Raw genomic sequence first — 13,986 nt, 5'->3', positions numbered from 1 at the left:
CTGCACCCCAGGGATAGCTCAGTGGTTTGAGCATTGGCCTGCTAAACCCAGGGTTGTGAGCTCAATCTTTGAGGGGGCCATTTAGGGATCTGGGGCAAAAATCTGTCTGGGGATTGGTCCTGCTTTGAGCAGGGAGTTGGACTAGATGACCTCCTGAGGTCCCTTCCAACCCAGATATTTTATGAATTGGTGACTTTCCATGTGGGTTCAGGAATCTTACTTAAAGGTGTAAAATGTTTGTTTTGAATAATTTGTTCAAGAATGCCCTTTGTCATTGCAGCGGCCTTAAGTATTTTTGAAGTCACTTTTGCCTCCTTCCCAGGTTTCATGATTCTGAGTTCATTAAGAAGAATTAATTTGGGAGAAATTCTTAACATTGAATTGTGTGTGTGTGTTTTTTTTTTTTTTTAAAATAAATATGGACACATTATTTATTTAGCACCCAGAGCATGTACGTACTTTACAGATGTGAGAAGCAATCCCTTCATTAAAAAACGTACGTAAATAGCCTAAATACAGATAAAGTTTAGGAGAAAGATGTAGTGTAAAAGTTTGGTGCTTAAGGTGATCAACTGGGATGTCTTTTATGTTCCAAGATTTTCACAAATTATTAATAATGTATTGCATTGTGTTTTTATAATGGTTTTCTTTTTTTGCTAGGCCCGTGCTTTAACACCCCAGATAGCAGAAACGGATGCAATTCGATTTTTGGTTGGGACACAGTCTCTCAAATATGATAATCAGGTAAATTTTTGTCAGAATAATACGTTAAGTATCAGGAATATTCTTTAACTTTTTACCAGTGTATTACTTCATTTTCCTGCCAAGTTTGAGCATTAGATGCTTTATTTTAAAAATACGTATTATGTGAACAAAATATACACGTTTTGATAAGTGGTTAGGTGAATGAGATGTCGTTTTTTTTTTTTTTTTTTAAAAGATAATATATTTTCATAGTCACCCAACTTTCTAAGACTGGTGAATAATTAATTTTAAAAAGCTTATAATAACTTATTTGAGACAAATTGCAAAATTAATCAAATTAGTTATTTAATAAATATTATTTGACCAATTCTAGTACTAAATTACTCTTTTTGATTTTGTAGAACCATTTTAAACTGCAGAACAGGTAACCCAATTAAAGTAAAATCCTGCTTTCCATTTTGAAATCGTAGTTAGGCCCTCATGATTTACTTCAATGGAACTCCTTAAAGACATGTATGTGTAAGTATTGGCAGGATCTGGGCCTTTAGGTTTTAATTAATAATTGTCTACAGCTCTATTTCCATGAGCCTAACTTCATTTTTTGCCTATGAATATCAATAAAACTTCCATCGCTGTGTTTCTGCAGGGAGTAAGGGCTACAGTGACGTACAGCCTATACACTGCTGCCTATTTTGTCCAATCTGTCCCTGTAAAAGTAAAATAGCTGACTTTTTATAAGATTAAATTAGGACATGCCTTTATATTGAAGGGCAGGCTGGAGCCCTAAATTAGATTAAAAAACCCATAGTGTTAGTACAGTCACTGACTTTTCACATTAGAATAGTTTCAGTAACAGTATTTATTCACTAATACCTTTAGCACACAAACAGAGCTTGGATTCAGGAGGTGCATGGTGCTACAGTGTGCTGACACTTCTCTCAAGCTTCCTTCTTATTCTCCAGAATCTCAGCTTTCATTTTTTTTTAAAGCCAATCTCTAGCTGTTATGATTGTGAAGAAAACCTCAAATGTGAAGGGTATAAATGATGTAAAGATGTTTAGAGAGTGGTGAGAGCCTGGAACAGAAGCTCATCTCTATTCATCTCAGTGAAGTTTAGTCTCAGATGGCCAATAGTAACTTAAATGTCAACATGAACTGTTTTGTTTTTCATGTGAGAAAAGAGAGAGAAGCACAGACTTACTGTGAATGTCTCATTTTGGTGTTATTAGTATGTGTTAAGTTTGAAAGATGTTCCCCTCCCCTCCGTCAAGAAGGAGCTGAGCAGAGTGCATGGACAAAGTCAAGCTCTGTCAATGGGGAGCTGAGCTCAGAGGGCATGCATAATCATATTTTGAAAAGCTGCACAATCCAGTGTGAGCACTGTCTCACTTTGGTAGTTCATATGGTTGGAACAGTACCACCACCTTTCGCCCCAGTTTGACCACTGAACACAGCATCCATAATGGCATAGCAAACACAACGGTTTCACCTTGTTTGTTCGTATAGGCATGTTGGCACTCTGTAGTATGAAAACCAGACCTTTGCCCCGAAAAGCTTACTCCTTCCAATTGACAGAGAACAGGATGAAAAATAAAAAACATACCAAGATTGGGAGAATGAGGAGACATGATAGAAAATGTAGGGAAGGGAGCAATGTTCCTAGAATATTATTTTCAAAATTCAGATTATTTTGTTTTTGTCCTGTTAAATATAACCTAGCATGCAAGGGAGAAGAGAAGCTGTTCAAGGTATAAAAATCTGGGTGTTGTGTTATATCTGTATACATTATGGTTGGCAGAGAGAGAAGAAAATGACACAGAAAAAAATCAGTTTAAAAAAAACAAAGGAGCAAAATTTTTTTCATTGTTATATCTCAGATAGTGAAATGCCCGAAGATTAACTATTGACTGTGAAGGTGTTTTATACTAACTGGGTAATTACATCTAGTTTTTTGCCTAGGATAAACTATCTTTGACTTCACGGAGTATTTAGCCGAGGATTTAGTTATTAATTTTTAAGGAGGAAGTACTCTGTAGTTATCGCCTAATATCCAATGAGTTTCAAATCATTAACATTTTCTGAAAAGGAAATGTTGACATGATTCTGACAAGGTGATTGTGGACATTAATTCTTTACTCTAGCCCTGTACATACATGTTGAACCTGCATCTAACACTTTTTCACTATCTGACTTTTTTTCTCTCTTTCAAGGGAATAGCACTAACAATAGAGGTGCAGTGCTTTTAGTGAGCTATTAACAAATAGTTGTGGTTGATGGCATGAAGCACAGCCAAGGGCCATTATCTTCTCCCAGCTAGTCATTAATCCCCAAGAAATACTATAGGCCTCGATCACTGTTGCTTAATTCTACACCACCTTTTTTCCCATTACTTGACCTATCTTTAGTAGCTGGCTGGCACTTTTGGTGCTTTGACTTCTAACCAGGGGCTACATGGTCAGGAGGGTTTTTCATATAGCGTCAATATATGCAGAATCTCTTGTTTTGTTTCAAGTCACATAAAGGTGTGTCATAGAAGAAAGCTAGTCCCAGAGCTGTCCTGATTTATGGAGGTAGGAAGTTCAAAAACCGCTTTGCAGCAGAAGAAATTGAGGTATTTACAGAAGATTAATTGAAAACAGAAAACACTTCATTTGTAACATTTATATTAAAAGTGGAGGAACAATAATAATAATAATAAAAAGTGATGATAAAATTATTTGTGTTATGGCAACACCCAGAATGTCAATGGTTCTCAGGTTTTAAGATCTAGCATGCTATATCTAGTACTTGGCATTCCACCATCATAACTTAATCAGTGTAATTTATAATAGTAAAGCATACCAGGTGCCACAGTTTCATAACAGCTATTCTATGTTGCTATCTGAACACACGTGAAAAGACAGTCCTCACACTGAAGACATTACAATCTAAAAACACCTGGAAGGTGGGGTAAAGGGGGATATGGAGATAATCTATATAGATATAAAAGCAAAGTCGTCATGATATCTGACACATTCTTAGTTCCATGGGTTTTATTTAATTTTTTATTATGGGGTCAGAGGTGGGGTGAGCGGGGAATAGGAGGAGGAAGGAATGGGAGGAGAATCAGTGTGGAGGATGATGTGGAGAAGGAAAGAGGAAAAGATGGATGGCAGGGAGAACCAGGCTTACAGCACAGGAACGGTAAAGAAGGGGGCAGGAGGGAAGTTGGAGCTAACAACCAGTTAGGGCAGACTGCACATTTGTAAATAGAGTCTGATGCCCTAGCAGGGATCCAAGAGCTACCGGTGTATGCTGCCACACTGGCTCTTGTGGAGAGGGGTATTTTTGGCTCCTGGGGGTCAGTTCCACTTTGAAAAGTCCTATGCTTTCATCCCATAGAGCTGGAGGTGAAGTCCTCTGCCTGCTTTCTCTCCATACAACCTTTCCAGAAAGGGGTAAATATAAGTATTAGTCCCTATTTATTTGCCCACTGTCATTCTCTTCTGTTCACTGATGCATTCTGTTTCTTACTCTTGTCTAGTTCCCCTCCCTGATGGTGATGCAAGGTCTTTGGTCTTGTCCCTTTAAGTACTGTTCTCTGCTTAACATCCCTGCTTCTACATTTGTCTCCTTCTAGTGCTGTTTCACGCATCTATGGAAATGGGGGCATAGAAGCTCTCGGAACAGGAAAAGAAAACTGTACTGGGTTTTTGCTACTGTCAAGCAGGGAAAGCAAGGGTTGGATTTTACTCTCTGCAAGGCCCTAACGTGACTCCCTTAACCTTTGATTTAGAAAGAGGAACTGAGGTGGTGGTTAGAGGTGAGAAGGAAAGGACCTCCTTATAAAATGGATTTGGCCAACCTTGTTTGAATTGGACTTTCCTGACTTGAGCCATTACAATCCACAACTGTATGTGGCTTGAAAAGTATTCAGTTATAAGGATCACAAAACTTTAAAAATTTGTGTAAAATTTTGTTCTGGAGAAAATAAGACAGAAGTGTTGAATGATCATTCTTTTGTGAACTTTCAATATTTTGGAAGAAAACTAAACATGTTATTCTTATTTTCAGCTTGTGTACATAGTGAATTTTCCCAGAATAGCTATAGCAAAATAATTATTCTGCTATCTCTGTATTGGTATTATTTCCCTGTGTGTGAGGACACTTTTTTTGGCATAAAAGTGATTTTTATTAGCAAAGCAAAATAATTCTGGATTGGAGCATCCACACAGGGGCATTATTCAGCTATAGCTGTACTGGAAAACTTCTCCATGTTGACAAGCCATTACTTACCACTTGCTTACTCTATCCCTTTCTAAGATGCTTGCCACCATGGTATCTAATTCACACAACACATGATTATATTTAATCTATTAACTCATCTGTGCACTCGTTAACTTTTGATTGATGTCTTACTTGGACAACATTGGTTAGTACATTTCAGAGTTGAAGCCCATATAAGAGTGTGATGTGAAGTGGTCTGTCTTGTTTGCCAGAATTGGCCATTATGGCATCGGATTGTGTTAAGTATAAATTTGGCCCAAATGTATTTGAAGAAAACACTAAATATGAATGACAGAAGAATTAACAAGATTTCATCGACTTTAGAAATGTGTGCTGAATGTTCACAATGGCCAGGCTAAGAAGAACATTAGCACAGAAACCATGGAGAGAAAATCCTTTTTTTCCATTGTTAAGCCCCCTCCCTTCTTACTCACAGCAGGTCAACATGTTCACACTTTGCTGTAGCATCTCTTCTTGTACCCAGGATGCATGTCACAGCTACCAAGGAAGGATATTTCATATTTTCCCTACACCAAAAGGATATAAAAATAAGCTTTTGTCAAATGTGAAATTTTATTTTAATCAAGGATTTATCCATAACCTGCATGAGTTGACTCTTTGCTCCTGCAGAGTTACCTGGTAGCTGTGAGATCAGCTGAAGCAGAATCTTCACAGCAGAGTAGAAACTGTCTATATGACTTTGAGGGGCCTTATATAATGGTAAAAGGTACTCTTTTGGTTTATGTGCTGAATGACCCACTTAACCTGGTTAGTGGGGGACATATAATACACATTGCTGAAGTAAATGGATTTTTGATTTGTAGTTCACCTTTAGGGAACCAATTGCGCTGCAAGGAGTCTACTTAATAATTTCAGTAGAAGGTTTCACATTTTTTGAGAGTAAGAAAAAGATGCAAACAGGCAGGACTGATGTACTGCGTGCTGCAGCATTGGCATAAATTTTTAGTTTGAATCTTTCCATATGCAGGATAGTACAGCGATTCTCACATTCTAAACATCCTGCTATAAATCTTTCTCTTACTTGAAATGGTGAACTGGAGGGATCCTGGGATGCAAGACTGAGAAGCAATTGTAAAAGATTGACATCGTAGGAATAGCCCTTCAATCCTAACTATGTGGCTGTTTAGAGGTACTTTAGGCCAAAGAATTATAAAAGGAAGAATTCTTACACTGACTGTAATTCCAGTCTACATTGCTATTGCCTTCTCTTTATCGTCATGTCCCAAATTAAAAAATACGGTATTTTGCTTCCAGTTTGTCTGCAAATAGTTGGAATTGTAAGTTTATCCAGTACAAATATGCATTTTACCTTTGATAAAGAGTCTCACAACATGCTTTATCGTGACTGTCAAGAGCTAAAAAGAGAAGGCCTGAAGGTCAAATATAAAGATGAAATGAGGGAGAAATCGTTATAGATGAGGCAGCACAAGTCATAATGTGCAGTTGTGGGAACAGGATATAGAGGAGGCCAAGGTAGAGTCTGGCAGATTAGATGATGCTCAAGCAAGAGTTAAGGTTACATGAAACCGGGGACAATTTTTTGAAAGGCAGAGGGTTACTTTAAATTGGACATGAAGATGGATATGTCTTGGTATAGGGGATGAATAATGTCTCACTTCATAGATGGATTCATCGTTTGGGTCATCAAATGATGACTGGAGAGAGATGGCTCCTTGAGCAACTTGATGAGCATTTTAGATTCTTAGATGTTTTAGAGTCTGATAGGAGAATAGGAGAATGGTACTAGTATCGGGGAACCAAAGTCCAATTTAAGACAGTAATTGCAGATGGCAGCACTGAAGAGAGTGAGGAAAAGGTGAATACTAATTTGAGATGAATGAGACTAGAGGATATAACCCTTCTTGTGGTTGGGAGTTGATGGATTGAGAGCAAGATCATCTCATAGCGAATACTCAGTATTGCAAAACTAAAGAAACAAATCCTAAAACTGGACTGATTGGTTCTATCTAGTGCATTAAACACTTCAAAAAAATGGCCTACAGCACTGTGTGGCTAAGCTTTAGTATGACATAATTTAATAGTAGGGACTAGGATGTTTTTAGTTTAATTTTTCTTTCTTTGCCATGCGGAGGGTTCTGTTCTTGAACCTCTGATAGGGCTTACCTGCATGGGTAAAGTTACTCATGCATCTTAAGTGTTTGTTTTTCAGGGGCAGTCTTAGTCAGTATCCCCTGCTTTTTGTATGAGTCTTCCACATGGTAGCTGAGGAAATAAACCCAATTTTTAAAAATTGGAAAAAGTGTTTATAAAACAAAAGAAAAAAATTGGCAAGGGGGAGGGTTGTGAGTAACACCTGAAACCACTTGTTAAATCTTATAAACAATTGGCTAGATTCTAAGTTGACTACATGGTTATAAGTTGAAAGGTTGACATTTTTTCCCCTGTCTAATTTTTTTTTAAATGGTGACAGATTTCCTGATGTGTTGGTGATAAGTGCAGATGTATATACAGTAGTTGAAGAGAGAGTGCTGAAAAACTTCTAGTAGGGCATCAGTTTTCCTATTACATCTACTAATAATCCCTCCTTCTCTCCATTTAAGGGAGATTCATTTCTATTGATCTGGATACAGAATTATCTTAGACATTTAGATGGAGGGTTTGAATGCTTTCATTTCAGTTAATTGCTATCAAAGTGATGAGCTGCAAGTTTAGGGCTCTAGTAGCTCATTTTCTGTTAACCATCAAATGGAAAATGTGGTTGTATTCTGTAGTCGCAACACCAGGGAAAATAAACAAAAGGGATTTCTTCACAATAAGATAATCACTTTTTTAGAGAAAATATCCTGCATGAAATTAAAGCGTTATATTGTTAGTATAACAATTAATTAAAGTAGATATCAGTCATAAAACTCATATTACATGGTTCTGTGCTGTCATCATGTATAATTAAGACCCACAGGAAAGCAGTGGAGCCCTAATGTTATCTTTTTATTGTATTTGTAGATTCACATAATAGATTTTGATGATGAAAATAACATTATAAACAAAAATGTTCTCATCCATCAAGCGGGTGAAATTTGGCACATTAGTGCCAGTCCTGCAGATAAAGGTGTGCTAGCAACCTGCTACAATAAAAGTAAGTGCATTTTAACAACTTATCTGAATTGTGTGTTTTAATATTTATGGGATGTACAATGGCTGCACATCTGGCAATACAAGTAGCTTAAAATGGGATCTCTTCTATTATATGCACTTTTCCAAAACACTTTCTTAAATATACATTCTTGAAGCAAGATTAAAAAATAAGAACGGCCGTACCAGGTTAGACCAAAGGTCCATCTAGCCCAGTATCTTGTCTACCGACAGTGGCCAATGCCAGGTTCCCCAGAGGGAGTGGACCAACAGGCAATGATCAAGTGATCTCTCTCCTGCCATCCATCTCCATCCTCTGACAAACAGAGGCTAGGTTGTAAGTTGTTTTGTTTCCCTGATTAAATTTACCTAACTAGAGTTGCCTTCTATTTATCTTTTTATAGGCTTTGGTACTTTTAGAGTTCATGTTTACTGTTTTTTCAAACTGGTAACGTAAAAGATGGTTTCAAAATAGTGTATTGCCATCACTAATCTCTTCTAGAAAGTGCAGAAACATTTTAATATAGTAGTTACAAATTACATATATAATACTTATACACACATAGAGAATTGTATAGCTTTTACCTAAAATATCTCACCAGCAACAGCTTAAGACTCCTTGGCCAGCCTAAACTTACATGCACAGCTATTGTCTGAAGATGCTCTGTATACTTCCTGGGCCAGAATATGTGGAGACTACATATTTTGAGGCTTGAAAAAATCACTCTTTTCCCACTGGTTAGTGGGAAGTTTATCTCTGTCAAGCAAAGGGACCTATGATATTTGTTTGAATAAATATTCAGTTTCGTTAAAATAAATTCTAGGCCATAGTTTTTTGAAGATAACCATCTCAATGTGAATGAAATATAAATTAACATTTATTTTCCTGAATCTTGAGACAGATCCAGAGCCTCAGCTACTTCTCATACTTCAACCTTGTAGCTGTGTCTGTGAAATTAAGACTTTGCTCACTTACTGCTGGTATTCTAACCCATTAATAAAAACAGTCATAAATAACTTTTTCTTATGCTTAACAAAACTAAGACTAATTCATAGTGGATGGGTACAGTAACAAACCTTTTTAGTTTTCTAAGGGGGGGAATTGGACTGAAAGACAGAGACAAAATGGTACTGGCGTGACTTATTGGGCATAACTTCCTCACCTTGCCAGTGATCCATGGGGAAGGTTGAAAGAGCTGGAATCTGTCCTAAAATTCCTTACCTATTTAAATGACTTCAAGCTAGTTTCTCAGTAGCTCCTTGATAAAATCACTTGGTCATGTGCATGTATACTATTTTTTTTTTCTTCAAACACAAAAACCCCTCTAGTTTCTTAATGCTGTTTTTCTTTAGTTTTCTTGAGCTGGTGAGTACTAATTTTAAAGAGCCTTGAACTATGCACAGTGTGAAATGTGTTTAAAGAACAAATTAGATACTTGTTTTTATTTACAGTTGTCCAGCAAGTGGAGTAGGTAGGTAGATGATGTCCCATTCATTTTTTTCAGTTTTTACATATAAAATTTATATATTTCTTTGAATGTAAACATTAATAGTTTTAAACTACGTCTACAGCTCTCTTCGGACTTTATTTTTTCTAGAAAATATTACACTTTAATGCAAATCTTTCTAAAATCACTATTAGAGACTGTATCATGTTGCATTGTTTGTAATAGGAATATGTATAATAGTTTAAGAATTGCATTTGTTTGATAGTTAGCTTATTTAATAGTCTTATACTAGAAATGATGGGGCTGAATCTAAACACCTCAATTTTTTTGTGATATTCTGTTTCAATCTATATCCATTTTTTTTTATCTCTGCAGCTTTGGACCCATGTCTAGTTCACATGTTTATTTTTTCTGCTCTAGCCTTTGTATTCTAGCTCACGTTTGTTTTCTTCAACAAATTTATGTATATTAAGTTGTATTATTTGGGTTTCATGCATCTTCATTTAGAATAATCGGCCACACGCATTTAAGAGAAAACAGGTTCTGATTCAGAAATTATTATTGATGTTTCTAAATAACAATGTATGGAGTAGAAAGCACACAGTATGGTGTTCTTATAACAAGGAATATTGAATGTAGCAGGCAACTTACTTTAAGTAGTAATGCAAGCAAATGAAACAATCAGAACCCTTTTAGAGCTACTACTTTGGTATAGAAGAGCCTCTAACTTTCCTCTTGTCTAGCCACCAGACATGAGGTGTTGTTTTGGGATAGCCTTAGTTATACTCTCAACTGGCAGCATAAGATTCTTGGAAAATTTAGATAGGCTCCCATTTTCAACCACAATATTAATTTTAGCTTTCAAGTCACTGCACTATATTGTGCCTCCCTATTTCTATGAACCTCCTTACCCTCATAGACCATTTCATCAGCTGTGCTCCTCTACTTAGTGTTTGCTAAATCACATTACTTCCACATGGAAAACTGAGATGGTATTCTAATCTTTCTGGATCGCTTCTGTTTGAACTACTTGTAAATTAGTTTGTCATCCATAGCAGAAGTTGCCTTCTTATCTTGGACATCTTTGTTTTGTTTTTAACTTATTATAGCGCATAGGGAGATGTCTTCTATGTAATGGACAATTACATAAGTGCTGTCTGTAATTTTTGATATTTGAAAACATGTTGTGCTAAATTTCACTGGAAATTGATAAAAAATTTTTTGGATGAGACTAGCTAATTAATACAAGGTCACGGTCTTTCCCTTCAAAAAAAAAAAAAAAAAAAGCACGCATGCACCCCACCCCCACTTCAAATAAGACTATCCATTTTGGTCAGTCTGGGTTATCTGCTGCCCCTCCTCAAACTGGGACCGAAAAAGTCTATTGCCAGCACTTGTACTTCAGCAAGATGGCAATAACGCTTCAAAATGAAGATTGTGCGCGTGAGAGAGAGATGTGCTGTACTAATGCAGGACACAGGAAAAGAGTGTAAGGAAATGTGACTTGTTCCCATTTTTAGTAGCTATCTTTGAAGTTACCAAAATGATGGGCAAAATCTAGGGAAGAAGAGGGATAATTACATTTTCACTTCCACTTCAAAGCTCTTTGAGAGAAAGCTAATGGGTAAAGCACTTACGAACTCCTCTATACAAGTCTCCTTAAATACAAGAGCAAACTTATTATACGAAAAAGCCTTGGATGGGAATAACCTCAGTGGGAATAACTTTTATTTGTTTGTTACTTTCTTGAGGTATATTTAACTACCAAAGTCAAGACTGAACTGTGGCTTCCTATTGTTTCATAAACCAGAAAAAGGCACAGTATATATGCATCAAAGTATTTGTGAATCTTAATTATTTCTTTCTATGTATTTAAATGGATAGACATAATTACATTTTTTTTTCAGGCTATCCGGAAATTCGAACCTCCATTTTTTTAGATGGAGGTTGAGTATAATACAGATTGTGTACCCCTTTTTTTACTACTTGAATAATATTCCCTACCTATATCACATGGCTGTTGTGAGGCTTAATGCATTAACTTTTTTGCAAAACATATTGTGGATATGCATATTAGAGTAACCTTGCCTCTGTTTCAGTGTTTTTCACTCAATCTGATGTGTCACTTTTGAGACTGACTACTTTTCTTCCTAAACTCTCTAACTTCAGTTAGTCTGTCCTGTGTTGCTACCAGATTCTCTTGAGTACTGTTTCCCTAAACTGTTTTTATATGAGCATAGCTGTTTCCCTATTTTTCTCCTTACCTTCCTGGCTTATGGTGAAAATGTTTTTTGCAGGCTCTTTCATACCTTTCCCTCCAATTTTCAGTACAATCCATCCATCTTTTGCACTTATTAAGTTATTTAAATGTTACACATCTAAATTTTATTAACTTAACTTTAAGTTATTTAGATGTTATGTCATAGTAATGGCATCTAATCAACAGAGGGCACTAACATTTTGGTTCTATTTAATGGACGTCATTATTCTGAGATGTTTCCCTTATATTATATTTTTTTGAGACACAGCACGGATAGCCATGGTACTACAAAATGGTTTGTAACCCACAGGATGTCTGCTTAATTTTAGTTCAAAGTATGGTAAGAACTGGCTAAGAGAAACAGACACTAAGTACAGAAAGTTATACCATTCAGAGATCAAGATCTAAAATGGAAGAAGTGGGTCACATGTATCATAGTATTGACAGAAGAAAAAGCAGACTTCCAGTATTGTATAGTGTTGTGATGTTTTTGGTCATGCCTCCTGTGTTATGGAGGCTATGAACGAATGTAATGAGTTCATAGAGGAGTGCCCTCCTACGTAGCGTCTCGTATATTTCCTCAAGAGTAAGGAGATGATGATGCTCATCAACAGCTCTGGTAGGCTTTTAAAAAGTCAGAGCCTCTCTCTAGCATCTACTCCTTCCTTTTCCTTCCCAGAATACATAGCAGCTGCTCCCAGCGCTGCAATTGCAGTAGTAAGATTTTCTCTTCTGAATCACCCATCTGGCTGGGAAACCACCTCCACAAGAGGCACAAAGCCATGTTTGGACTCAGGAGCCATATACAAAATGTAAGACGGAAAACACAACCTCTTCACTGCCGTGTGGCATCTGGCACATTCCTGGAGCAAGACACTGTAAAAGTGCTGATAGAAATCTTTCACTACCTGTGATTGAGACCGGTGCATATTGTTGGTGAAAACAGCAACCAGGACTGATGGAGGGTGTCAGTGCTACTTTTACCGTCTTAAAGCTATTGTCTGGGTATTTTTTAAATATACAAGGTTTGGTTAGTCCAAAGATTATAAAGTACCATATGTTATCTAGCCTCCCGTTTTTGAACAAGATAACTGGGAAGCTGGCAAAGAACTACCTTTAAATGTGCCTATCCACACCAGTATTATGGATCTTTGCCAAATGAGGTTCAGTCCAGATCATGGGACAGAGAAAGTGTTCTTCATACTGATGGCACTTTCCCTGCCCATGGACAGAGAGAGGATGTCCATACTCATCCCCCTGGATCTGTGTGCTGTGCTGATAATGGCAAACTACTGTCCTGTCTTGGAGACATAGCAGGTGTTGATGGGAAGTCTCTGAAATAGCTCTGGTCCTTCCTTTTAGGATGCTCACAAAGTGTGGTGTTGGGAAAGTGCTCCTTTACTTCAGAGCACTCACCAAACTTGAGGGAGTCCCACAAAACATGATTGTCTCTTCTGTTCTTTAAACATCCTATGTGACACCATTGGACTTAGCAACTGCCCATCCATCCCCAATGGAATCGAATATCAGCAGTACAGGTTCGTCACTTTAGAATAGCTTCATGGTGGTTCTGTTTGCAATGTCTGATTGAGACCAGCATCTGGATGAGATAGCTGGTTGAACCTGAATCTTGGGAGGAGAAAGCTGATAGTGGTCGGGATGTAAAACAATAACTGGTTAACCGATAAGCATCAGTCTTATCAGTAATGTATTCAGTAAATGGTAAGGGGGCCAAGGCTGGGGCCACAGTTGGGGGTGGACTGGGAGTGGAGCCCTGGGACCCCAGGGGGGCCGGCTAATGGGTGCGGGGCTACCAGCCGGGACCCTGGGTAAAACATGGGGGTGCTGCAGCAACCCCCGCATCCCTAGTTCCTATGCCTATGTTGTGAACTCATGTGTTGGTTAAAGGTTTAACCATTAAATTTTAATAGTTTAAAAGGTAGTTTTTTTTAAACATTATTTACATCCCTGGATAGTGGCAAGACCGAAGTATTTTAAAAAGGTAGCAACTACCATTGCATTACCCTCTGGTGAAGGGCCTGTATTCATGTGTAAGAGAATTTGTTTTGATGAAAGGAGGGGAGGATGAGTTTTTTTTGTTAATAATTCAGCACATGTCCAGGCTTGTCATCTGCTCCTGAGTTATCAGAATGTGTGAACTCTTAAAAAGTCAGAAGATTTTTGGTGTTTTCA

The 13,986-nt window shown here is 37.3% G+C and overlaps 1 protein-coding gene across 3 annotated transcripts in view; it reads left to right on the top strand.

The window, feature by feature from the left end:
- EIPR1 (EARP complex and GARP complex interacting protein 1) overlaps positions 1-13,986 on the top strand; it is a 165,810-nt gene that overhangs the window by 13,627 nt on the left and 138,197 nt on the right. For 2 of the 3 annotated variants that reach the window (XM_034766431.1, XM_034766430.1), the window contains 2 exons: positions 661-744; positions 7,957-8,089. In XM_034766431.1, coding sequence (XP_034622322.1) covers positions 661-744; positions 7,957-8,089 — 217 coding nt within the window. Of the gene's footprint in view, positions 1-660; positions 745-7,956; positions 8,090-13,986 lie in introns of those variants that run through there. The other variant, XM_034766433.1, reaches the window with a different exon arrangement.

The sequence above is a fragment of the Trachemys scripta genome, chromosome 3 (genome assembly GCF_013100865.1).
Source record: "Trachemys scripta elegans isolate TJP31775 chromosome 3, CAS_Tse_1.0, whole genome shotgun sequence".
Taxonomy (NCBI): Eukaryota; Metazoa; Chordata; order Testudines; family Emydidae; genus Trachemys; species Trachemys scripta.
Note: the sequence above shows the minus strand (reverse complement) of the source record. Positions and strands in the feature narration are given on the sequence as shown.